At 48.3% G+C, this 25,878-nt stretch overlaps 9 protein-coding genes across 9 annotated transcripts; 3 read left to right on the top strand and 6 right to left on the bottom strand.

Annotated features, from left to right (window-relative positions):
• Window positions 1-157: 157 nt before the first annotated feature.
• Window positions 158-1,564, bottom strand: UREG_06978 (uncharacterized protein; the record flags this gene model as incomplete). Its single annotated transcript, XM_002583965.1, has 3 exons — window positions 158-1,192; window positions 1,255-1,393; window positions 1,500-1,564. The coding sequence occupies 3 exons, from the start codon at window positions 1,562-1,564 to the stop codon at window positions 158-160; spliced, it is 1,239 nt and encodes a 412-aa protein (XP_002584011.1).
• A 793-nt stretch (window positions 1,565-2,357) lies between these two features.
• UREG_06977 (chaperone DnaJ) lies at window positions 2,358-3,556 on the top strand (the record flags this gene model as incomplete). The annotated part of the gene is made up of 2 exons (XM_002583964.1): window positions 2,358-2,900; window positions 2,963-3,556. The coding sequence occupies 2 exons, from the start codon at window positions 2,358-2,360 to the stop codon at window positions 3,554-3,556; spliced, it is 1,137 nt and encodes a 378-aa protein (XP_002584010.1).
• Window positions 3,557-3,873: 317 nt separating this feature from the next.
• UREG_06976 (protein-L-isoaspartate O-methyltransferase) lies at window positions 3,874-4,683 on the bottom strand (the record flags this gene model as incomplete). The annotated part of the gene is made up of 2 exons (XM_002583963.1): window positions 3,874-4,500; window positions 4,582-4,683. The coding sequence occupies 2 exons, from the start codon at window positions 4,681-4,683 to the stop codon at window positions 3,874-3,876; spliced, it is 729 nt and encodes a 242-aa protein (XP_002584009.1).
• Window positions 4,684-8,488: 3,805 nt separating this feature from the next.
• UREG_06975 (uncharacterized protein) lies at window positions 8,489-10,164 on the bottom strand (the record flags this gene model as incomplete). The annotated part of the gene is made up of 4 exons (XM_002583962.1): window positions 8,489-9,181; window positions 9,243-9,303; window positions 9,363-9,825; window positions 9,927-10,164. 4 exons carry the CDS (start codon window positions 10,162-10,164, stop codon window positions 8,489-8,491), a joined length of 1,455 nt encoding a protein of 484 aa, XP_002584008.1.
• A 713-nt stretch (window positions 10,165-10,877) lies between these two features.
• UREG_06974 (uncharacterized protein) lies at window positions 10,878-14,778 on the top strand (the record flags this gene model as incomplete). Its single annotated transcript, XM_002583961.1, has 5 exons — window positions 10,878-11,697; window positions 11,749-11,872; window positions 11,932-12,073; window positions 12,139-14,523; window positions 14,608-14,778. The coding sequence occupies 5 exons, from the start codon at window positions 10,878-10,880 to the stop codon at window positions 14,776-14,778; spliced, it is 3,642 nt and encodes a 1,213-aa protein (XP_002584007.1).
• Window positions 14,779-15,557: 779 nt separating this feature from the next.
• Window positions 15,558-17,139, bottom strand: UREG_06973 (uncharacterized protein; the record flags this gene model as incomplete). The annotated part of the gene is made up of 4 exons (XM_002583960.1): window positions 15,558-16,496; window positions 16,676-16,833; window positions 16,886-16,962; window positions 17,045-17,139. 4 exons carry the CDS (start codon window positions 17,137-17,139, stop codon window positions 15,558-15,560), a joined length of 1,269 nt encoding a protein of 422 aa, XP_002584006.1.
• Window positions 17,140-17,991: 852 nt separating this feature from the next.
• Window positions 17,992-19,234, bottom strand: UREG_06972 (uncharacterized protein; the record flags this gene model as incomplete). The annotated part of the gene is made up of 2 exons (XM_002583959.1): window positions 17,992-19,034; window positions 19,198-19,234. 2 exons carry the CDS (start codon window positions 19,232-19,234, stop codon window positions 17,992-17,994), a joined length of 1,080 nt encoding a protein of 359 aa, XP_002584005.1.
• Window positions 19,235-19,655: 421 nt separating this feature from the next.
• On the top strand, window positions 19,656-22,563 carry UREG_06971 (uncharacterized protein; the record flags this gene model as incomplete). The annotated part of the gene is made up of 5 exons (XM_002583958.1): window positions 19,656-19,729; window positions 19,761-19,927; window positions 19,982-20,067; window positions 20,122-21,399; window positions 21,508-22,563. 5 exons carry the CDS (start codon window positions 19,656-19,658, stop codon window positions 22,561-22,563), a joined length of 2,661 nt encoding a protein of 886 aa, XP_002584004.1.
• Window positions 22,564-23,568: 1,005 nt separating this feature from the next.
• Window positions 23,569-25,503, bottom strand: UREG_06970 (uncharacterized protein; the record flags this gene model as incomplete). Its single annotated transcript, XM_002583957.1, has 3 exons — window positions 23,569-24,951; window positions 25,078-25,199; window positions 25,251-25,503. 3 exons carry the CDS (start codon window positions 25,501-25,503, stop codon window positions 23,569-23,571), a joined length of 1,758 nt encoding a protein of 585 aa, XP_002584003.1.
• Between the last annotated feature and the right edge of the window lie 375 nt (window positions 25,504-25,878).

The raw sequence follows: 25,878 nt of genomic DNA, 5'->3' as shown, positions 1-25,878 counted from the left end.
ATAACTTTCATGTACAACCATATACTTTAGACGGGAATCGGTGTGCAAAATATACTGGCATGTTCCGGGTTTATTTTGTGCTTGACGCGCAGGGTCTCAGCCCGCTGTTCTGGTCGATACAAGTTTATAATATGCATCATTGTCACAGTATTTGATACTATACTGTTGTGTTCAGTTTCCTCGGAGGTATCTCTTTTTGTTGTTTAGATTGTTCTTCGGCGCACAAGGCTTCGACCTCCTGATCCACAAGCCAGTTGCTCACGCTCTCCATAATCCTACTCAATCCTTCGCCGCCTTCAAGTACATCGCTAAGATTGTGTATTGTCATACCGCTTCGATGGTCCGTACAGCGATTTTGTCCGAAATTGTAAGTCCGAACCTTATCCCCTCGACCCATTTTAGCAACTCCTCCCATTATGCCCCTCCGCAATTCAACAAGTTGCTGTTCTCGCGCTTCACGTCTCATCTGTGCGATTTTCGAACGTAGTAGTCTCCATGCCTTCCTCCGATTTTCGTGCTGAGAACGAGTGTCCTGCACAGCCACAACAGTACCGGTAGGAATGTGAGTGAGCCTTACGGCAGATTCCGTTTTGTTTACGTGTTGTCCCCCAGCGCCACTAGCACGCATCTTTTCGGATTGCACCTCCTGGGGATTTATGTAATAATCGGAATTTGGATCGTCGAAATTCAGCGCGCCATCATTCTGCTCTGGGAAGCTTGGCAAGATCATTACGCTCACGGCGCTGGTATGGACACGCCCTTTCGCTTCTGTTGCCGGGATTCGTTGTACACGATGCACTCCAGCCTCCGTACGAAAAATGTCATAACTCCGAGGGGTTTCAATTTCCACGACAGCTTCGGATAGGAGATCTTCAGAACCGCCGCTTCCGTACCCATCCTCTGTATCCTTTTTAAGAATTGTCGTTCGAAACCCACGGCGTGAACAAACTGCCAAATACATCCGGAGCAGCTCAGAGGCGAAAAGACTGGCCTCGGCCCCTCCCGCACCAGGTCGAATTTCAACCAAGCAAGGGAATTCAGCAAAGGGGTGCCTTGGAACCAAACTTTCTTTCAGCTTATTCGACAACGTTGGAAGGCTCGAGACGGCTGTCTCAAGATCTTCAGATACCAATTCTCGGAGCTCGTGGTCGGTGGAAGAATCTTCACGCAATACGTTTAGCTCTGCTATGGTCTAAAAGAGCAGTGAGAAATACAATCTGCCAGTATATTTGTTTCATCAACTAGCAAACGTACCTCCTGCGCTTTATCCCATTCCTTGAGAGCTTGTACGGCTAGCGTTAATTCTCCAACTCGTTTGGCAGTCTCGGTTTCAAACGAGACAGCGAGATTTCTGGAGAGCGTCGCATGCTCTTCTGCAATGCTTCGGGCTCGACTTAGAAGAGCAGGGCTTAGCAATGACTGGGGTGCGGCTAGACCAAAAATTCAATCAATACCCATTTCGATAGGGACGGCTCGGATTGTTAAGCAAATACCAGTACTATAAAATCGCTTCCAGTTCCTCAAGCGATTTGGCCTGTTGACCCGCATGAGTCGAGCAAGACATCCTGAGCATATCCACGGAGTATTCAACATGGTCTGGCAATCCTGCCTTCACATCCTTCTCTGGCACTGGCTTCCTCGCTTCATCATAGAAATATCCCTGAGTTTTGATTCCTTACGTCAGCCAAACGCCAAGTCGATTATGTAATTAACTAACTAGTTAATGCAAGTGATAAGATAAGATTGGCCCAAGGGAAAGCGTGGCCTCATCTCATCATCTATTTCACTTCGCCAGCCCGGCGCTGTTTGATTCTGAGCATGGACTTGGCTTTCTTTCGAGATACGTGTCAGACTTTGACTTTATTCCGGTAGTTGAAGTGTTTTCCTTTGCCTTTGACCCGCCTAGAGAGTGCGCTTTCGCGATGATCATGCGGCTTCACTCTGTTGCGTTTCTCCTTGCCATTATTTCGACCGCGAATGGCGTTCAAACATCAGAAATTCCTTTGGATCTTCCAGTTGCATCTCTTATATCTACAGCCAAATCACACCTTGCAAATGGGTCCCCTCGCGACGCACTCACCTATTTCGATGCTGCAATTTCAAAGGACCCAACAAATTACTTGACAATATTTCAGCGGGGAGCGACGTATTTGTCTTTAGGGAAGAATCTGAAGGCTGTCGAAGATTTCGACCGTGTCTTAAAACTCAAACCCGGTTTTGAAGGCGCCCTTGTGCAGCGAGCTAGAATTCGTACAAAGTCCGCCGACTGGCTTGGGGCGAAACGAGATTTTGAAGCAGCAGGGAATCTGGGAAAAGCCGAACTGGGGGAATTAGTGGAAGCGGAAAATGCCGCTAACATGGCAGAGAAGGCAGAAAAAAGAGGCGATTGGGAAACTTGTGTCTCTCAGGCTGGAGTGGCGATCTTAAAAGCGGGCACATCTCTGCCACTTCGTCAACGTCGAGCAAGATGCCGTTTTGAACGCGGAGAGATCCAAGAGGGTATCAGCGACTTGGCACACGTCTTACAAATTTCTCCGGGCTACATGCAACCGCATCTCGAAATCTCTGCCATGTTGTTCTATTCCTTGGCGGACACTGACCGCGGATTAACGCAGATACGAAAGTGCCTTCACTCTGATCCAGATTCAAAAGTATGCAGCGGCCTATTCAGAAGGCAAAAGCAGATCTCTAAGCTACTCCAACGTCTTGATCGATTCTTGGAGCAACGGAAGTTTAACAAAGCGGTGGAACTATTGGTGGGCTCCAAGGAGGAGAGTGGATTAATCGACGATGTGAAGAATGAAATTAAATCTGCTCGCGCAAATGGCTACATTCATAAAAATGCGCCAGAACAGCTCTCTGCTAATCTAGTTGAGAAAGCTTGCGAAGCCTACCGAGAAGTTAGTGGATGCCTCATGTTATGACTGTCGGTGACCATGCTAACGCGATACTTTACTGGTAGATGAACTCCAAGCGCAAAGCCAAACCTTTCTGCTCTGAAGCCCTTGAGTTTAATCCGACCTCACTTCACGGCCTTTTGTCAAAGGCGGAAAGCCAATTAGATTCAGGCGAGTACGAAGCAGCAATGCAAACTCTCGCTATCGCCAATGAAAACCACCCACATACCCATGCCGTCCGAATCCTTCACGAGAAAGCGCAGACGCTGCTGAAGCGGTCCAAACAAAAGGATTACTATAAAGTTCTAGGAGTCGACCGTGAAGCTGACGATGCAACTATCAAGCGCGCCTACCGCAAACTCACCAAGCAGTATCACCCCGACAAAGTGAGATCACAGGGAGTGTCTAAGGAAGATGCTGAGAAAAAGATGGCTGCGATTAATGAGGCATATGAAGTGCTTGCCGATTCGGAACTGAGGGCGCGGTTCGACCGTGGCGATGATCCGAATAATCCTGAGAATAATCAAGGAAACCCCTTCCATAGCGACCCATTTGGGCCGGGTGGGGGAGGCCAACAGTTCTTCTTCCATCATGGCGCCGGTGGCCAGCAGTTTAAATTTTCTCAGCAGGGGTTTCCGGGCGGGTTCCCCTTTGGTTAGCATTGTTTCTTCTAAACGGACTGCTTTTGTCCTAGACATATCACATGCTTTTGCTTGTTCTTTTGATACAAACAACATTTGTGGCAACTGTTTAATTCTCTAGAGCCATGAACAATCACAAACCATTCAAAAGGAAAAATCATCAGCCAACTTGTTACCTTAATCAAAGCTAACTCTGACCGTATATGCCTGCATATATTCGCTTGACTATTACCTCACCCACCCATTTGTCCATCAATAGATCAAAGTACGATTCATATTATAACCAAAAGGCAAATTGACATAGTACAGAGCCGAGAAGTATACTGGGAAATGAACTATTGCGGCGCATCGGTCAGCGGCACATAGTTAACGCCAAAGACTTTTTCTTTATGCACCGAGCCATCTTCCCTTTTATCGACGACCCAGATGTATTGCGGGCCACCCAAGTTGAACAATCGAGCGCTACTATGTTCCCCAGTTGATTCAACTGGAATAAACATTCGACCAGGCGCCTTGAGTTGGTCTATCAGGGCGGGATGGATCGTTGTTGCCGCTGCTCCAACATGAATAACATCGTATGGGCCACCTTCCAACCACCCCAAACGACCGTCGCCAACAACAAAGTTGACCTTTCCGGTCTCTAACAGCTTGCGGCCAGATTCAGACTTGGCCATATTGCGCTTAGATAAATCGACTAGTCCCTGAATATGGTCGATACCGACAACATGGCCCTCAGCAGATGATGGAGGCGACGAAGAATCAGTGATTAAGTTTGCAAGAACATGTGTCAAATAGCCCGAGCCAGATCCGATGTCCAGCACACGAGATCCCGGATGCAGATACTCAAGAAGATATTCGCAAGCATGACCATGCATGTGTGGAGCGGAGATGGTTGCCGAATACCCTATAGTCTGAGGAGAATCTGCGTATGGATTGGCTGGTGCATAGTCGGCACGGTCGACCTGTGCCGATTAGCATAGCCCCGTATCGCATTAACCCACCAAAAAAACTTGGTGATGCTAGGTGGACAAAGAAGAACATACCCGAAGCATAGCATTTTTAACTCGCTCGCTTTTTATAAGACCAGAGTTAAACAGATTGTTGATCAACTGCGCATTGCTTGACCCCGAACATTGCCAAGCCATTGAGGCGAAGGCTCTCCGGAACAGGTGCTGCGTGGTGACGGTAGCTGAATTTGAAGGAAGAGAGGGATCAAATGCCAATCCACTTGAATGCTCTTGAAACGGTGCCTGGTATATTATCGCAAGAAAGCAGCAGAAACAGGCAATCCATAAAAAGGTGGGAGGTGACACGATGGCAAACCTGCTGCCCGGGATCTAGTCAAGTTGATACCTATTGCTTCAAGTGGAGATAAGAGACAAAATGTGTAGATTAGAAACACTTGAATCACCGTTACTTAAAATGGATTCCATAGCTGGACAAGAGCTTCATTGTGCTGTGTGGCTTTGCAAATAAATACCAGAGCTCCCCGCAGCGGCGGCGCGAGGAGCGAGCTATGACGTTGACATGGCTTGGCATGATCCGGCGACCTCATGGCTCAGAAACAGCGTGTTAGGTAATCCGGCTAGCTAGTTTGCTACATTCAACGACATGCAAGATTCACGATTGATCCATTAGATTATTATGGCAGATGAAGGTTTAGTGTGGACATCTTTAACCGCCAGCCAGATTTTGACGAGAATGGAATGAAACGGGAGAGACAGAGGAATAAACCCGAATTCATAGGAGGAGTGGGATACTACATATTGCGGCCGGCTGAAGACGGACTGCAAACAGCCGAAAAGATTATTTCCTGTTCGTATGATACTCAGTTTACAATAAGTGACTCTAGTATCAGAGCAGGGAGTCCCTCATGAACGATGAAAGTGTGACAGCATTGCAGGCATGACTTTAGAAGCGAGCGCAGTTTCAAGGCTTGAAATACGAGTCTTTTGTCTGTGGTACAGCAGTGAAGACCCCGGAATGCGCCCAAGATCCACACTGCAACAGTCCCAAAATCATGTCGCCAGAAATGTACAATTTGATAGAGAATGGACTCATCTATGCAAATGCTCTCGAATACAGTCAAACCGAGCTGCAATAGGAAAGAGGGTTTCGGTTATCTGCAATGCTACCCACCCTCTAAAAAGGCTAGTAGAGTGCTAGAACCTTGCTCTGAATTCTAGCCACTTCAGCTGATTCTGAATTTGTGGACCCGAACCGCATCAGAAACACCTGCAGCTGCACAATTGTATGTATGATTTTTCATGCAGTCAGTACCCCTGGGCCCTTCAGAGAATCTCTGCATGCAGAGCAAATGTCACAACAGGCTTCTTCAGCTGAATGGCTATTTTCTTGATTGAGTAAAATGAATAACAAGAATACCCACAGTGATGCGGAAAATAGAGGAGAGCAAAGAAATCAGAAGCATGGAACTAGAGTACCATAATCAACACGCACACAGTTAATCTACTGTATCAGCTGACAGACATATCTTCGTTTGATCAACAACACAGTTTCTTATGAATGGTCAAGAATTGGCTCCGAAGTCTGGAGTTTCACAACACTGTTTTGCAGAATGAGCACCTGAGCAGCAGCAGATACGAATTAATTTAAGACGAGTTAGTTCAAATCGAAATCGCTGCGGTAAGATGGTCTGATTTGATATGTATTGACCAGCATACATCTTGTTCCAGCTGCTCCTTGGGGTGAGCAAGTCTCAATGAAGTGGTAGGTAGATACATAGGTCTGTGATAAAGCTGGAAGAATGGAACATTGGAATACATATAAAGCTCACTGATCACTTCTTGAATATTTACTTGTTTTCCAATTACCTTGCATTGCTCCTGGACCACCAAACACTGTCCTGTGATATAAAATAATCTTATCTTGATGAATAAAATCATGAAATATTCAAACATGTGGTCGTTGTTGATATGCATTTTGGGCGTTTTTGCTTCAGTGGGAGGAGCATCACCCGAGAGCCCCAACCAGGTATTTTAACCTCAACCCGACTTAGAGATGGATGCAGGAGAGATTCGCACTACTAACATGCATTCCTTGCATTAGAGTGCGAGACTTGTTGACCTCTGGCGAGCCTATAGTCAAAGTGGTACCGACCACTTCTATACAACCAATCTTGCCGAATACAACAAAGTCACTACTGAGAATGGATACTCTCCGGAAGGTTCTGCGTGTCGTATCTATTCAGCACCGGCCTGGAGAACTGTTGCTCTCCACAGACTGTTTTCTCCCGGCCTCGTCAATCATTTCTACACCACATCTGAATCCGAGCGGCAGAACGCAGAACAAAATTTGGGCTACATATATGAAGGCATCACAGGCTATGTTTTTACAGAAAATTATGGTATCGGAACAGTACCGCTTTACCGTGCTTTCAATGCAAGGATTGGAGATCACTTTTACACTATTGATCACTCTGAGTGGCAAAATGCTATTAGAACATCGGGGTATACCGGTGAAGGCATTACAGGTTATGTATTCCCACCAAACAGATGATGAATTGGTGTATTCCCATTTCAAGTCTACTGTTTTGTCATAGACTCGCTGTTTGAGGGTGTCTGATAAGTCGAGAATAACCTGCCTGATCTTCAAAATCTTTGTTCGTCTGTTTTTTGATCCCTTTTGATCTTGTTCATTGTTTCCTTGCTCTTCTAGTTCTCTTCATTTTTGAAAAATATACGGCTGCCATGAATATTCTTCCAAGCCCAATGCAATGATAAGACTGTTCACATGTGGCGGTTCGCGCTGAGTCGAGTAGTTGGACGCGTATTGTTAGTAGGTAACATAGTTGGACATCGTACTTGTGATGTTCGGCGTGGATCTGGGACAGAAGCAAAGCCATGGGTGCATCAAGAAACGGAAAAGGGGTAAAAGGCTGGAACATCAGTAGGCTGTGTCTTGGACTGGAAAAATGCAAGCTCTATACCACTAGGCCAAAAGAGAATATCCTCTAATGCCACGGGCATTAGAACTGCATTTAACCTTGTGTCTCTCTGTAGTCTGACACTGTGTCTTCCATGTGCAACACTCTATTTATCTTTGGCCGAACAGTAGGGTATATAGCCCACCGGAAACCCCGAAGGGGAAATCTGATCTCTGTGGTTATTACAGGGTTAATTGCGGTCAAACCCGAAAACCTCTCGCTGGCCAGAGGGGTCTAGCCAAAACCAGCCGCTGGCCTCTAGACAAATCCAGAAATTATTGAGGAACAGAGGATTGCAATGGCCGACGGCATGCAGGGGTTGACGAGGCAGTGAGGATGGTGTCATGATACGCCAATCATGATTGAAAAGCAGACGCGGAGAGGAGAAGTCACTCATAGGACACAAAAATTTAAAAGCGAGGGTTGGGCCACCGCGTGAACCAATCAATGACAAAACAAGGCTCTGGAAGTCACAGATCTCGAGATTTCCTGGGCGAACATCATGAGCAAAAGCAGGCAGCGAGAAGATCTACTTCGGTAAATGGCGAGGGAGATTCAATGCAAGGAACTAGTTATAAACTTACGACGTTCTTTGATGCACTAAGGCCTCAGATGCCTCGAGCAAATGAAAGCATTGTCTGCCAATAGAACAGGAAGTACGGAGTAGCTGAAGAGGCGAAATGCGTTCAAAGGCGGGGTAGCCTTGTTCGGCTGCAGAAGAGCAGAACGGGGCGGCCCATATGCCTACTGTGATTTATACGGAGTTTAGCATATATGATATTGGATGAACAAATGCAACCTCTTTGCTCGGCCCTTACCATGGGATACACTTTCCGGGCCGTCCCGAATGGCAGATCGATACGCCACGATTCTCCGACAAAGGTCTGGAGGTCTCCTAGTTCGTTAGCTACATACAATGACATGCAAGGTTCATGGTTGATCCATCACAACATCATGGTTATGTACGGAGTGATTAACTATGTCTAGACAAAGCCTGTTGCCGATTAGATAAACTGAACTTCATCTAGGCCGTCGCCTGCTGCCCTGTCGTTTTCCTCTTCTCTTCCATCCGCACTCGCCGTTCCGTCACCCTTTTGGTCCACCACATCATCTTCCCAAGGTAAGTCTTCGCCCTCGGGGTGGAGGAAAAAGTCGTCGCCCAACGCTTCCCCTGCGTCAGGTCTTTTGTTTGGATCCAGCTCTAGCAGACGGGACAAGAGTTTTATTCCCTGTTTTTCACGCTCCGTATGAGATTCAACACAGTTAGACCATTGCACAATTTTTTCCCAGGAAAACCCCTTTTCTCCAATCGTAGGGATCGTGGTTTCAAACACTTGTCCATGGAGTGCCGCACAAGCCCTCATTCTGCGAGTACCGAATATACTGGCCAGCTCGATCATAGCGTCCACATCATCGACGGAATGAAAAAAAGGGAACCGTCGTCCCAAGAGAGTGAGTAATATTACGCCAACAGACCAGATGTCAATTTTAATCGACTGTGACGGGCATTTTAACAGCACTTCCGGAGCCCGAAACCCGCGAGTTCCAGCCCTATTTGCCCGACGGGACGGTCTCGAGTCATTTTTAGGATAACCCGCTGACATGGTTTGCGGTTTCATGAAATAGGGCTTTCGTGAAAGTCGTTTCAAAGCGTTTGCATCCGAGCACGTGCATATCTCCGCGCCACTATATTCACGCTAGTTCATCACCAAGTTAATGATACTAGTTTAATGGCTGTTCAACGTTGGAAACACTCACTTCCGCAAGTCCAAAATCCACAAGAACCCCACGCCGATGAATTGGGTTATATAAAAAGTTGCTAGCAATTATGTCAGTATTCCCCAATTCCAAAGAGGGGGGAGAATAGATAATACAGACGTAGGCTTGATATCCCGATGGATTATCTCTTCTCGGTGAACAAAGTAAAGTGCTGTGAGAAGGGACCGGAGATACCATCTCATATCTTCTACGAGGAACGTACGGTACAGCGTCCGAAAGTCCGCATGGGGAAAGTATGGTAGAACAGCCACAACCTGATCCTGATGCCGAAAAGCCGTGATGATAGGGCACACTGATCGGTAACCTCGCAAGTCTAGAAGCAGTTCGAGCTCATTTTGTATCCGCGCAGGGCTGCTCGTCACATATATTTTCTTTAATGCCACGTAGTGTGAAGTCTTCTTTTTCTTTGTTCTCTGTACCGAGGCGCTCTCAGAATACCCGATGCGACGGCGTTTGTGGGGTGCCAATTCATGATCTTCAACCTCGTCCTTTTCAAAGTCCCAGTCGTTGCGGTAGCAATCATATAATAAATCTTCTGCCTTATAAACTGTTGAAAAAGTGCCTGAGATATAATCAAATCAGTCTTCAGGAGACAACGATAATACGACTTCTCAGGGCCTAGGAATAGGTACTTTTAGGACATTGGGAGTGCAGTGGACAAACCTTCTCCAATGCGCCGGATTAGACGATATCTCTCTGAGAAGCCTTCGAAACTATCTTCCAATTTCTTCATGTCTTCGATAACTGACTCGTCTGTTTCTTCTTGATCACTATCACCCAGTTCTTCTAGGTCGGAACCCGTCTGTAAGCTCTCATAACTCGCTCCATGGTCCAACGCCTCCGTTTTGGTCTCCTCAATGCTAGTAGGACGAGTTACCATCCCGTCGAGATTTAATGCCATTTCGGAAAGCCAAATGTAGTCCCTTCGGCACTAATTTGGGGAAAATCGGATTGAGCGAAGGGGTAGAGACACCAACGAGTTTGAACACTTAGAGATAAAAGTGCAGAGCCCCACGCATCGTTGTCTAACCGATCATTATTAGAGTCTGGCTTGTGGCCGGAACCGCCCTTTATCTTAGCCAAAGATGACACTGTAAGGCTAGCTGATAGTCAACTAATGACAATGTATACTCTGTTAATAGAGCAGTATCCAGTGTCTCCCCAATAGCTTTGGCGACGCGCTTGTTGTTAAGCGCTGACAACGCGGCGCGTCAAAAGTTACTAGTTAACTTAGCTAAAGCGGCATTGATTGCCCTCGTCACAGCCTGAATTTCAGCTGGTTGCTATTGAACTAGTTATGCTAATTAATTGGTGATGAAAGTCTTGCTGATTCCATGCCCCTGCAGCCACAGACACACCTTCAACTGAGCACACCAGCTTCAAGTTTCTGTGTTTCGTGGCGAGCATTGAGAATCATCTGTGCTGTTGAATCTAACCGTGTTGGGTAGAAATAGCGCTGTTTTGATCAACTTAAAAGGGTAAAATGCAAACAAACCAACCCACAGCTTGAACATCCACTGAACCTCTCATCGGAGACCCCGCCGCCTGCGCTGATAATTACCGCTTTTTGATGCGGAACACCTTACCCATGGTGCTGATATCTTACTCGTCATTATGGAGGACAGAATAGATTTCGACATCAACGAGTCTCTCAAGTACTATCTTAGTGACCCGATCTCCGTTCCTACCCCAGACGCCGACCCCGAGCTTCAGGAATGTGCGTCGGACCCGGAATTGCTTACGGCCCCTTTGATCGATGGCGTTTTGAATCCAATTGTTGATGCTGTGGCTGAAAGCCCGGATGGGCTCGCAAGAAGTGAATTCTTTGACTCCTTGCAGTTTCTTCTCAAGTGTGCTCCTACTTTTCGTAACCCTCAAGAATGCCCGCAACCGAAACGTGATTCTAAATCGTATGAGCAATCTAGGTTTACCGCTGTGCTTCCCACTCAAATTTTAAGCAAGGTTTTGGATCTTATTGTTTCCGGGCTCGCTGTCGAAGCAGATATCGTTCACAATGACCTCGAGTCGGATGAATCCGATGTTATTTCCCACCACAAACAATTACTGGAACTGTACGCGTTTTTGCTACAATGGGCACTTTCTGCTGTGGAAGCAAAAATGGCAGAAAAACCTGCAGCCTCAGCACCTGCCAGGCGTGGTCCGGGAAAGGCTCGATCAAAATCGGCCGCACAGGAGAAAACCTGGGATTCTGTTACACAGTTACAGATAGCTATGGAAGTTATGTGCAAGGTGCTTAAATTAAAACTGGGCAAGATATTTATGACGACCTCGGATCGCGATACGTTTGTGAGCCTCTTCACACGCTCCATCTACCTTATCCTTGAGAGCGAGCAGCGTGTTAAGACGATGAGCATTCGAATGCACGCCTTTAAGGTTTTATGCATTGCCGTGAAACATCATGGCCATGCATTTGGTAAGGACTTTGCCCTTATGCTCATGTGAAGTGCTAATCAAATGACCTTAGGCGCGCAGACGTCAATTGTGCAAAGCCTTACGTACTTTGAACATCTTTCAGAACCTATGGCAGAATTCCTACATATCCTTGCAGAACAATATGATTATCCGCAGCTGTCTGATGAAATTTTAAGGTGACTTGATCCCAAAATGTCCAGAAGTGAAAGGGTTAACATTGATTTTTCTATGCTAGGGAGCTGGGAAATAAGGAATTCAATCCTAACGATACCAAAGGACCTAAGTCAGTCTCGATATTTATTACCAAGCTCGCAGAGCTTGCTCCACGGCTAGTCATCAAACAGATGACGTTATTAGCTAAGCAACTTGATAGCGAGGTAGGTTGATGCCCTTTGCTAGGCTCCTCACGCTCGTTGTGCTGGTGTTTATGCTTTTTATATAGGCGTATACTTTACGATGTGCTGTTATCGAAGTATGTGGAAATCTTATTACCGATCTCAGCAAGCAAGATGAAAGAAGCGAGAGCGCAAAAACTCAAATAAATTCATTTTTCGATGTTTTGGAGGAACGTTTTCTGGATGTGAACCCATTCTGTCGATGCCGTGCTATCCAAGTCTACATGAGGCTCAGCGATTTGGACCAAAAATTTCCAAAGAGGCGCCAAACGGCCGCGGAGTTGGCGTGCAGAAGTCTAGAGGACCGGAGCAGTCATGTTCGCAGGAATGCCATCAAATTACTCGCCAAATTAGTGTCCACCCATCCCTTCAGCGTAATGCACGGGGGACAACTGTCTTATAAAGAATGGGAAGCGAGACTTGAAGCTGTGGAAACCGAACTCAACGCGTTGAAGCCTCCCCCTGAAACTCCCGGGCTAGCTGAGGTAGGCTTGGAAAATGCCCATATAGATAGCGAGTTGCTAGACGATGCGACTCAATTACCGGACGAGTCTCCCTCAAAAACACCAAGAATGTCCGAAGAACAAAAGGCTGCTGCAATCAAAAGGGCCGAGGAGGAAGCAGCCACATCAGAAATGCTTGCCCGCCTGCAACTGACTAGGAAATACTACCTTGAAGCAATCCGTTTTATTGAAGTTTTACATTCGGCATCTTCAACAGTCTCGCAACTACTTTCATCTCGGAATAAAAGCGAAGTGATCGAAGCAATGGACTTTTTCGTAATGCTCGATGCATACAAAGTCGAAACTGCTCGGTCCGGTATTCGAAGAATGCTACGTCTAATTTGGACAAAAGGGAACAGCGACGAAGGAAAAGGTGTCCAAAATCACCTGATTGATTGCTACAAAACCCTTTTCTTTGATGCGCCAGATTCTTTTAGCCCAAATGACGCTGCCAATTATATCGCCCGCAATATGATCAGCTTGACCTACGGTGCTTCCCCGGCGGAGCTCACATCGTTAGAACAGCTCCTGAGCATGATGATGAAGGCTGGACATATTCCAGACTCGGTAATTGTTAAACTCTGGCAGGTATATGGTATTCAAAAAAGAGAAATATCCAAAACTCAGAGAAGAGGCGCTATAATCGTGCTCGGAATGCTTGCACTGGCAGATCCCGAGGTAGTTGTGAAAGAGATTGAAGCAATGCTGCGGATCGGCCTCGGTGGATTAGGCCGAGCTGACCTCATTCTGGCGAAATATACCTGTATCGCGTTGAGAAGGATGAAGTCCGGCCGTCAAGCGAAAGTAAAGGATGCGGTCTCCCCAAAGCTACCCAACGATCATGCTGTCTTGATGAAGCTAGCAGCAATGATGGAAATAGTCTCAGAGAGCAAAGAATGGTACGGGGTAGCGGAACAGGCAATCAACGCAATTTATGCTCTTGCCAAACACCCTGACTCGCTTTGCTCCGACGTCGTGCGGCGGAAAACCAAATCCATTTTCCAACCTCATGCTGCCTCTGGAGATCCGGCATCCAGTGTTAACACTGAGATCAGGCCTCGTACTCCCGACACTCCACAACATGTTTCTCGAAAAAGCAGCCCAGTGGGATTGTCTCAACTTCTTTTTATTGTTGGTCATATTGCAATCAAACAGATTGTACATCTCGAACTTTGCGAGCAAGAATTCAAACGTCGCAAAGCCGAACAAGAAAAGAACAAAGTTGCTAACTCGATCTCCCAGAATCAGGACGATGCGCCTGTAGATGACGAACTAGACCTTATTGGTGGTACAACTGAAGATGATTTTACCGAAGCAATGGCGCATATCCGGGAACGCGAACTTCTTTTCGGCACAAGATCACTCCTTGCCAACTTCGGCCCTCTCGTGGCCGAAATATGTGCAAATAACAATACTTACTCGGACCGGAATCTTCAGGCAGCGGCCACCATATGCATGGCGAAGCTAATGTGTGTTTCAAGCGAGTATTGCGAGAGCAATCTACCACTTTTGATCACAATAATGGAACGATCGGAAGACCCCATCGTTCGAAGTAACGCGGTTATAGCGCTAGGGGATATGGCCGTCTGTTTCAATCATCTCATTGATGAGAACACAGACTTTCTTTATCGACGACTAAACGATAATGATGTCTCGGTTAAACGCACATGCCTGATGACCCTTACTTTCCTGATCCTTGCCGGCCAAGTTAAAGTTAAAGGCCAGCTCGGCGAAATGGCTAAATGCCTGGAGGATGAGGATAAAAAGGTTGCCGATCTCGCTCGGATGTTCTTTACCGAGCTTGCCACAAAGGACAATGCGGTGTATAACCACTTTGTTGATATGTTCAGCTTGCTCAGTGCGGAGCAGAACCTCGCCGACGATGCCCTACGGAGGATCATCAAGTTCCTCGCCGGATTCGTGGAAAAGGTACGCGCTTTTGGACACCCTGTGCAATACATTTATACTGAGAACAGGCTCATGTTTCTTTACTTGTCGCTGACTCCCTTCTAGGATCGCCATGCTAAGCAATTGGCTGATAAACTTGCCGCAAGGCTGGCGCGGTGCGACACTGAGAAGCAATGGAATGATGTCGCCTACGCTCTCAGCTTGTTACCACATAAGAATGAAGAAATCATCAAAACAGTTAGTGCCGGCTTCAAAGTGGTCAAAGCAGCTGCCTGAAGGGATAGCTGTTCACATATTTTATTTTCCCTCTTCAGTTTTATTTCCCATTTGGAGCATTTGGAACAGCAGAAATGTTTTCTTGGTAGTGGAATAGGCTTAAGAGCGTGACCAGCATACGCATTTATCTTTACGAAGTACTGAAAACCAAGAATTTTATCTCTATCCTCCGTTTCAGACATTAAGAACTTACATCTCTTAATCGAGATGCCACCTGTTTCACAGATCCTATATTATTCCTTGAGGGTGCTCTCACAGAAGCCGGTTCGGATTCAACAACCTCAGGCCCAGTGTCATCTAGCTTCGACAGGCCAATGATACTCGGAAAGATTAAATAAATACTCATAGACAGAATGAACAATGTCAATCACACTATTGACAAACTTGTGACTGATGAACCATTAAAACGAGAGGGAGGAGATTATGTAAATACATTTGGGAAACCAGGGTAACAACCCAAGGCAATATCGATGCAAAGTAAAAGTGTACTCCGTATATTACGCTATCCATGGACGCTTGTACGTAGTAGAAATTCAGCAGTAAATGAATGAAGGGTATCATACGAAACCTCGAAACTAAGGCCAAGAGAATGTAGGTTAGAAAACAGCAGCGTCAGTTATTATGCTTTGCAACAAACATTGAAATCTAAAGCAAATAAATCAAATGCACGGAAGCTACCGCAGTAAGTAGCTCAATCCGTAGATAATGATAAGGTGGCATTCCAACCATAGTAGAGTATGGATCCGGTTTTGCAAATCCAATACTCGGCTGGTTATTTATTAGGCCACGTCTTTCTCTTCCAACGTGTAATCATCTCGACGCAACCTCTCTAGAACCTTCTCACCATCGGCAGTTAGCTCGGGTCTCCCTGAGCTATCAATGGGGTATTTAAAGAAGCGCGGTTTCCATTCGTGGTTCTTCTCCATTCTGATGGCAGCCCTCACCCTCTGACGATCTTCTAGTTCGTGTTTGCGCTGGGTTGCTAGGCTATATTGCCTAGCATGGATCGCAGCCGTGACTTCGGACCAGCATCGGCGAGATTCGTTGGGCAGCTGCACTTCCTCCGGAGGAACAACCTTGGCCGCAGGAAATAGGGGTGAGATATCAATGAGTAGCTGGCGTTCAGATGAGCCAGCCAAGGTATAGTACACCTGCTCATGCCAACTGCCGTCTATCTTTGCCAGGACATCGCCCTCGGGGACTTCTTTTATTTTCGTTTTGTTATCATTCTCTGGGTCATACCGAAAGATAACCCCAACTACCCTGTAATGCGATCTGCCGAGCCAACCGTCTTCAAGATACTGCAGAATTGCCTTTATCTTCGTTTTGGCACAGCTCACATAACATGTATCTGAGACGGATATCGACAATGATCCCCTAAGCCATCCGCCGATGTGAGCAGCAGGATGTGTAAGCCGATATTCTTCGTTATCCCGCCTGTGCAAGCTGATAAAGATGCCTAAATTGTGTTGCCCTGGAGCAATCCGGATGCTTGTACCACTGAACTTGGCGCTAATTTGATCAAAACCACGAGCCGTGATTCCTCGCTGCGGGCAGTCCACGTAGAAAGCTGAGACTGGCGGATGATGGGACGTTTGTTCAGTGATATAGGATATCCTGACCTTTTCTCCGTTACCAACTGTTTGAACAACAGGGGATGTATCCTCGACCGAGTTTGGAAAAACAGGAGGTCGATAATCCTCTATTTCCCAATAGCACTGCGTACGGAGTTAGCTACTTCCATGGATTCGTATATGCCGTAAGGCTGCGCGGCAACCAACCCTGAAGAACTCGCCCGGTACGGAATTATACGGTTTGCAAGGCTTGCTTTTAACATATCGCTACTCGGTCATCAGTTATTGCACCGCAATAACACATGGACAGAATTGCTGCTCACCACATCCTTTGTAAACCAGAATCTGAGGACTTCTAGCATGCGACCTAGCTCATCATCGGATTTTCCAATACTGAACGAGTCAGATTTATGTTTCCGGTGGACTTTTGGCTCTAGGCATACCTGATAAAATTTTCGGGGCGATCGAGATAGTTCCAATACTCTAGCATGAGGTTAAGCCTTGCCCCCAGCCCGCAACAGGTCCCAACATACCTAGATTTGGGGTTGGCTCCAGGAGTTGAGCTGGCAAAGAGAAGCGAGCTGTTGCGATATCAGTTACCCCGATAAATCTGCAAGGGAGATAGTGACAGAAATATTAGCTACATCCTATAGTAAAGTAGGTAACAGGGGAATGCATAGTCGACAGCGTACTTTCGCAAAATTGAGAAAAAGGTCCTTAAGCGTGAGGGGTCCTCGGAGGCGGGCTTTGTATAGTCGATCCCGTGCAGAGCCGTATCATGCGACATGATGGAAGTTGTGGCAGACTGTGTTGAAGACAGAGAAAGATTCTGATGACGAGGGAAGCCATCGGGATACCGGGCATTTATAATGAGGTAGGTGGCCTTGATATCGGGGGAAAGTTCGTCGTCGATCCACGGTACACACCTAGCAGAGTTCTAAAACTATGACTGACGTTTTGCGGCGAGCGGGAGAACACTGGAGGGCGACAGCCCCATTGCTTGCTCCCGTATTATGTCCCGAACCGATGCTGATCGCACGAACCAGGACGGGGCTTGCTGAAGTTGCGGAGGGAGGCATCGAGTTGGGGCGTGTCTCAACTAGGGAGCAGGTTTGCCAGCGACGTGCATCGTTGACCCAACGTCATAGGCCCAGCGAGCACCGATCGTTAACTAGTTAAAGCAGCGCTATCGCCCCGGGGAACAGCCAGTTAGCAATCCCGCAAGCACTTGGGCGTCAGCGTCAACACAAGCCGCCGGACTCGGCTGAGACGAAGCAGAGCGTCAAGCTGCGCAAAAGAAGCGGACTTTGTTACCCCCTGCCCATCAAGATGCCTCAACCGAGCTGTTGAAAGTTCCATGAAGCTTCTTTGCCCCCATCCCGCGGCCACGGACCGACCGTTGCGAAAGCGGTTGTGGTCTCTGGCCTCTCGGCCTGCAAGCGAGACTAAATCTGTGATCAGAGCTGATTCCGCTTGTCTGCGGATCAACTTCAGCATGTTGAGGGCGCCGGTACAAACAGAATACGGAGGAACGACTAGGTGCCAGTGTACTATCTTACATTTGGAGGTATGTAGAGCTATGGGCGTCCTACCGTGACATGTATAGAGCGCGTACGTACACCGACGCTGAGAGTCGAAATCATCCGGCTTCGCCAAAATCATAGTGCCCAGTTTCCGCAGCATGACGGGTTGCGCCTCTCTCTCCAACGAACATTCCACCACAGACGTTACACTTTACCTGGAACCCTGCCGTGTCGGTGTAATAGTGCTTTTGTTGTAGAATCCGGCATAACTCCACAGCCTTCTCTAGAACAACGGGGTCTGCTGAATCAAAGATCTTCGTGTCAAATTCAGGAGGGGCATAAGCGTGGTCGAAGGGAGGGTCTGAAGGCGAGAGGGCGATGGTGTCGTAGTGGATTCCCGAATACACCACGATGCAGCGTGTCGGTCGGCCCTCGTTGAAACGGTCGACACGCAGGGTCTGGACGTCAATGGAGCATATCTCAATGTCGAAGTGTTTGCTGAAAATGCTGAGTTCGATCCCACCGCCCCAAGCTTCTGGGCTTTGGATCCAACGACAGTAGTCGTCGCGGTTTCGCTCCAGGACAGCTTGGCTGTATGTATCCGGTTGCTGCTGGATTGTCTGAGCCACAATCGATCGCAGCTCTGTCATGGCGTCCATCACACCCAACACGGCGCTTCCGACGGCACGGAAAAGACAGGAATTATCGTCCGGCATAATGCGTAGAACGATCGTGCCGTTATGGTCAGCGGACGGGATTTCTGGAGGATCATTTTCGATGTTCGGTTTCTTTCGGTCCAGCGACAAGAGGCCTGGTTGGCGCTCTGATTCCACGGCTGTTTTCGGGGCGGGTTGAGCAAAAACAGGCGGAGGTTCGGTGCTCGACGCACCCGCCTTTGGGATGATGATGAGCTGTTCGCCGTTTAGGTCCACACCAATTTCAGTGATGGCTGTGCTGCGATTGATTTGGTCGAGCGAGAGCGACCTCGGAGGATAGCCATATTTGATGTCGAAACCAGCCAAAGCCGTTTTGGCTTTGATTTGATCCAGCAGATCCCCGACTGTTGCGGTGTCCTGAAGGGAGACGGTGGACTGGCCCGACGGACCCCGGATCCGCACCCGCATCTCCCGCTGCAGAAGGCCCCGAGATCGTGAGTTAGCTAGTTAGTTGGGTAACGGTTAGCTGGCCAGTTACGCCGTGGTCAAGGGCAGCACGGACGGTGTGGCTCTGGCAAGTTGATCGAGATGAAGAAACGGCTTGTCTTCCCCTCTCTCCTCCCCTCCATGCCGTTGATTTGCCGCGATAGACGCCAGCATGCGCACAAGCAACGCGGAAATCGCCTGGCCCAGCACGGATCATTGTCTCTCCGGTCCCCCTGGGGTTTAGCGTCTGGTTAGTTAACGTTAGTTAGTGCATCACGAACGAGTTGCTGCACGTGAGAGCTCTTCCAAAGCGCGACTGATTTCTGTTCTGCTCTTCCCACCTGCACTCACACACACACACAACATCTCCCTGCACGCGTGGATCTTGCTTGGTCAAGTGGAAGGACATCTATCAGTGCCCAGTTGCAGTTCATTGGTGTTGTGCCTCTCCAGTGATGGCAGAGGCGAGTGTTGGGACTGGCATCCATGCCGGCCCTGGCTCTGGCCCGCAAGCCTCACAAAACACTGGCATGGCCGGCCAGCTCCCTGAACAGCAGCAAACACCAGCTGAATCGATTGAAACCGACCCCAAGCAGAATGAAGAACCAAGCCAGATCACCGACGAGCAATGGAAGGCGATGTACGACGTCGTCCTCTCCATCTACGAGTACCGTGAATCCGAGTATGCGCAGTCCCGCGTTCCCGATTTCTTGTGTGCTTCAGGCTTGCTGACTCCCATGCAGTGGCCACGATCCGTCGAGGCTGTTCCACCGTAGCGTCAACAAGCGAAACGTCCCTGATTATTACGATGTCATCAAGGAGCCCATGGCGCTCAGCATCTTGAAACAGAAGATCCGAAGTCGATCGTACAAGACGTTTGCGGAATTCGTCAGGGATTGCGCTTTGGCAAGTTTTCTCCGGCGACCGGCCTTGCTAATGCTCAAATGTTCTGCGGGCTAACCAGCTTTCTCTGCCGGACAGATCTCGCACAATGCTCAGACATACAATCGACCGAGGTCGCAGGCATATGAAGATGCCCTCGTGATAAAGGTCTGTCGCTCTTGGATATCTTGAGGGCTGCTTAGGCTGATTCGCAGTTTCAAGGACGTGTTTGTTTCCGAGTTCCAAAAACTTGCTGATCAAGGAGTGATTTCCGCGGACACTGCAGAGCTGCCGGATTTAGGCGAGATTCCCGACGCAGACCCGCTCCCAGTTGAGGAAGAAGAAGATGAAGAAGAGGATGACGAGGATGACGAAGATGCTGATGACTCCGAAGAAGAGGGGAGTCGTCGTAGACGCAAGCGGCTTCGGCGCGGAAGCTCGTCGAAACGGGGAGGCAACAAGGACGACCTACGCAAGAGCACAGATCCAGCCACACGCAAAAAGAGAGGCCGTCCTCCTCGAGTTGATACCCCCATGGAAGCAAGAATAAAAGCCGTACTCAAGGGAATTCGGAAGCCTAGAGATGAGGGAGGCTTGAAGATTCGCCATTTCGAAAAGTTGCCCGATAAGGCTGTGTACCCCGATTACTATACCGAGATCAGCGAACCCATGGCCGTGGACCTTATTAAACGGAAATCTAAAAGAAAGAAGTACAACTCGGTTGACCACTTCATGAGAGACATTGATCTCATGTTCAACAATGCCAAGTCTTATAATCAGCCAGACAGCCAACTATACCACGATGCTGACGATCTGCAAGCCGAAGCTCATCGACTGGCCGAGCAAGAAAAGAAGAAGCCGGATAGCGAATATCTCATGGAGGATGGACGGCTTCCGCTTCCTAACGGGATCTCATACAAAAACGAGATTTGGAGAGTCGGTGACTGGGTCCATATTCAAAATCCCAATGATGACAACAAGCCTATTATTGCCCAGATTTATCGCACCTGGCAGGATGCAGATGACCAAAAATGGGTAAATGCTTGTTGGTATTATCGACCAGAACAGACCGTTCACCATGTTGAGAAGCACTTCTTGCCCAATGAAGTCATGAAGACTGGCCAGTACCGAGACCACCGCATCGAAGAAGTCGTGGATAGGTGCTTTGTGATGTTCTTTACGCGTTACAACCGCGGCCGACCACGAGGATTTCCACCGGAGAAACAAGTTTATGTATGCGAGGCTCGCTATAATGAGGAAAAGCACAAGTTGAACAAAATTAAGACTTGGGCCAGCTGTCTCCCCGACGAAGTGAGGGAGAAAGACTATGAAATGGACTTGTTTGACGGACCAAGAAAGATTAGGAAAATCCCTAGCCCGATCAAACATCTCTTGCCGGCGGATGCCAAAGAGACAGACGATTTGCCCAAACCAACTTGGGGCGCTGAAAACGCGCCGCCGATTATTGGAGCTGTCCATTGCCGACCCCGTGATGAAAATGTAAGCGTTGTTTTGGATTCCTTTATTCTCGATTTGTTTGTCCTCATTTCTTCCTTGCTAAGCAACAAACATTCCTTTCCATCACCATTTCTCTAACATATCTTGAAGGAATCTCCTCCCCCTGAGCCGACTCCTCCACCTCCACCGCAGCCAGTAATTCAACGACAGCAAAGTTTACCATCCAGACCAATGTCTGCGAATCAGCCATCCCCTCACACAAATCTTGACGCGAGACGCGATCCTCGGCTAGGCTCTACCAATTTCGCACCAGTGCCATCGCCATCACCACTTCAAGCCCCTCACATACAGCCTGCGACGCAAACGCCGATCATGCCTTCAAGAGCCAGGCAACCTTTCCAGGCTCAGACTCCTGTTGCGCCGTTATTCCAGCAGGCGCCGCCTGCCCAGGCGCCGCCTGCCCAGGCCCCGCAAGTTCCCCTTGGGCAACCCGCATACCCGCAACCTCCGCATCAACCTTACCCTATGCCGCAGAATTACCCGGCGTATATGACAAGCCGCCCTCAACAGAGCCCAATGCCGATTCCTCTTGCTCCCAATCCAAACGCGCCAAAGCCTCCTGAGTTTATCACTTTATCCGAGGAGAAGAACAATGCAATCCCTCCAGAAATACGGTCACAGCTTCAGTGCGATGACAAGGGACGAGTACTTTTCTGGAGCACCCCGCCACTTAATATAGTAGAAGACCAGCCAGCTACCCTCCAACACACCCCCGAGTACCTCGCCGCGAGGGCAAGGCGTCAAAAGGTCATTGATCGGGTACGCAAGGAGATCCTTGACAAGCAAAAGGCCCGCGCCGAAGCGGAAAGTCACCAACCTGCAACGGAAGAAGCAAAAGGGGTGGCTCAAGAAGCGGACCGAGAAATCAAAAATGAAGATACGCAGCCTGCCAAGCCAGTGGAAACTTTTTCTGGAGAAATCGAAAGGGAGTACTACCAGCGACAGGAAAGGCAGATTGAGATTGCCAAGGCTTTTGTTGCAGGCCGTACCAAAAGCAAAGAGGAGGCCGAGGCCGTACTTTCAAACGTGAGCAAACATGCAAAGGGGGGCATGTTCGACACGAAGACCCTTCCTCGACGCCAAAGACACTTTCCTGTGAAAGACCATTGGTCTTACCTGACGGAGCCCTCCAAAAAGAGGACTTGACGGGTAGTTTCCATGCTTGCGTTGCTCTTTACCTAATCCTCTGTGTTATAGTTGTCGTTCTTTTCTTCTTCTTCTTTTCACTTTTGCAACGTTATGATCGGCCATGAAGGAAATCGGGACATGTTCACTGGCGTTTTGAAGGCAGGTTGATGGAGCTTAGAATCCTGTGTATGAGTAGGCTTATTGCTTGATTCATGTTTCTAACATTTTCGTGTCAAAACTACAAATGGAAAAAAAAAATTGTACGAGTAAACAACCGCCCAATTCTGTTTATAGTATACTAATCTCTTAATTTGAGGGTTCATTGGGCCCCTGAGACAGGCTCCATGACGAAGCCACAGTCAAATAGATGTCGATATAAGGAATCGAGCTGGGTTTGGTAAAAATCACATTAACCCACCTGGAAACCGATACTCCTCCAGGCACTCATAAGGTAAATCTAAATTCGGACCCCAATTTAGCTGAGAACTGAATATACACTTGGGAATGTGCAACATCGACCCACCAAAACCAGAGGAAAAATGGCACAACATGATATTTACACTATGCAATGCAACGCAGTATGTGCAGGTACAGCTTGGAAACAAGAAAGTTGATGCAAGGAAGAAGGGTGGAGATGAATAGAAGTGTGACAAGGGGCATATTTACATTATGTGTTTGGCCATGTATTCAACCAAGCATGAGAGAAGATAATACGCGGGTTTGCGCTGGTTCCTTTCTGGAAAGCCAGCATTAGCTGCAAAGATGCTGCTGGCAGGTATAATAGTGATATCGCGTAGAAACCAGATGAATCTGAGAAGGTATTTTTTGAGTGTAAAAAAAAAAAAAGGAAAGGAACTGATGAAAAACTGTCAACAGAAAATAAGGAGTAAAATAAGCTGCACAAAAAGTTTGACCAAAGGGGAATTGAGAATCAAACTAAGGTAAATCGACGTTAGAATATCCATCTTTCAACTCCCTATGCCCAAAGAAATCCATTTTGGTGTAGAAAGTCATCCTCCAGGGCTATGCTCGTTTCTTGTATACAATATCCTTGGGTGTAGTAGCGGTACTTGCAGAATCACCATCCCGAGACGTGGTCGATGCATCGTTGGTGCCAAGCTTGTTCACATTCCACGCGGAGCTATTTCGTCGATTTTCCTCTTCTTCCATGGAAAATACTAGATCACTTTGCTCCTCATCAATACGGCTTGTGCTCATCGGAGAGGAGATAGTACGATCGAGTCGACTTCCTGCGGAGGTGTGACGTGCGGAATTTGGATGTAACGAGGTGCTGCTGAGTTGTTGAGTGATCATTGACATCGAAGGTTGACGGGGAGGGCTGGCAATGAATGGTGAAATGTCACCCGAACTAGGGCGGCTGCCAATGGGACGTAAACCTGGGCTAGATCGCATACTTAATGAAGAATCACGGAGTGGCGACCCAACATTGCCCAGCGCTGATTGATTCTCTTCCTCTTTTTTCTGTCGCTGCTTGGCAAATAGTGCACCAAATCGGGACGGGCTGGACGCTAAAGGTGAACCCACTTTGGCGGAACCCGTCAACGGTAATCCTAAACCGCTCAGGTCTCTCCCACTGTGAGAATCGTGCTCAGTCCGCGAAAGTCGGCGCATCTTTTCCTGGGGTGTCAATACGTCATCGTGTAAATCGGCCGGTAGATAATCCTCCTCCATGGCAAAATTATCATCCCAATCATCCAAAACCGTAGGCCGGGGAAGACTCGCTGATAACATTTTGGGTCGCGACACTCGTTGCGAATGCATGACGCGTGCAGTGGTGCCTTCGTCTCCGCTGAGAACGGGAGATGAACTGAGGGTCGAAAACTTCTTGAAATCCGATCCAAAAGTGGTGTCATGGAGATTGCGGAACATATCTGCACGAGATGAAGGGGTAGGAGACAGATCAAATCCGAACCTGGAGGGCACTGACGAGGCGACGGGACCGTGGCGGGCAATGTAAGATATTCCTTGGCTGTCGAAAGAAGCAGGAAGGGGAGCATCAAGCGCAGAACGACCGATCGGGGATATGGCGTGTCGACCGTCTTCCGGAGGGGATCCGTACCTAGAACCAGTCTCTAAGCCGGTATCGATGATCGGAATATTGTCATACGGCGGCTGGGGTTGCATGGGAAGTTGAGGCCGTCCGTGCATTTGCAGATCCTCCTGATACGGGTAAAGCCGGGGCCCATGACCGTTCATCTGCTGTTGCGATAGTAGGGAATTCGCGAGGGCTGAATCCTGTGGGTGATATGGAGGATAATTGACACGACCGCCCAGATTGAGATTTCCTCCACCACCCATCCCCATGCCAATGTTCGGTCTATTCACTCGACGGCCATCGGGGAGGATATGTGCCAAAGCGCATTTGGCTCCGAATTTACAGTTTCCCTATGAGCAACCCATTGGTCAGTTTCTTTGTGCTTGTCGTTTGGTCTTCAGTTTAGCGAGTAAAACAGGGGAAAGAGGAAGTTCGCCACACAAAGCCATCGGCTACCGGACGGAGACAGTTACTACCTTTGTGAAGTATTTACAGGGCGCAGAATCGACGGCGGAATCAGTGGAATGGAGGAAAGGACATGCGGGACCTGCTTGACAGGCTCCCTGACGGAAGAATTTGCAGGGCACGTGTTTGGTATCTAACCGTGATGGCAAGGTCAGTAAAATCAAGTCAATGGAGGGGCGCTGACAAAAGAACGGCGTGTCTTCACTTTTGCTAGGAGGCGGGTTGGGAGGGCTGCGGGCCATATCAAAGGAGGGAACGGAGCGTGGCTGTCCATTCTGCAGATGAGCCCCAGGGCCGGAGGGGACAGGGAGCGGGGCGCGGCCTCGTGGATCATTCGCCATTCGGTTTGGAGGCCTTGGAGCACCGTTTGAGAGGTGAGAGGGCGGAGGAGGGTTTCTCGAGTCCTGCAGCGGCGGAGGGGGTTGTTGTGGCTGCATGGTGGACATGAAAGGATAGGGAATTAGAAAACTGTGCGTTGCGGTGGGCAAGAAGATGACCCAAGAGAACGAAGCAGGCGGAGAAGACAAGATTCACCAACCTTCAGCCTTTTCAGGTCAACTCTCCTGCAAACTCGCAGTGACCGGATCAGATTGCTTTTTCGCTGTGGGAGAATGGACTCACTAGTTCGGTGAACGATAGTAGCGTTGAACTGAAAATTCTATCTGGGCCTTAAGTTAACTAGGAGAGGGGAAGGAAGATGGCAAAATCCATTCTGATCAATGCGCAGAATCGGCAAAACTGTATTAATGCCCGGCCCGCAGCTGGATTTTGAGGGAAATAAACCGTGTACAATCGCTTGCATTTTACTGTCG

The sequence above is a fragment of the Uncinocarpus reesii genome, genomic scaffold (assembly GCF_000003515.1).
Source record: "Uncinocarpus reesii 1704 scaffold_4 genomic scaffold, whole genome shotgun sequence".
Lineage (NCBI taxonomy): Eukaryota > Fungi > Ascomycota > Eurotiomycetes > Onygenales > Onygenaceae > Uncinocarpus > Uncinocarpus reesii.
This window is presented reverse-complemented; position numbering and strand designations above follow the sequence as displayed.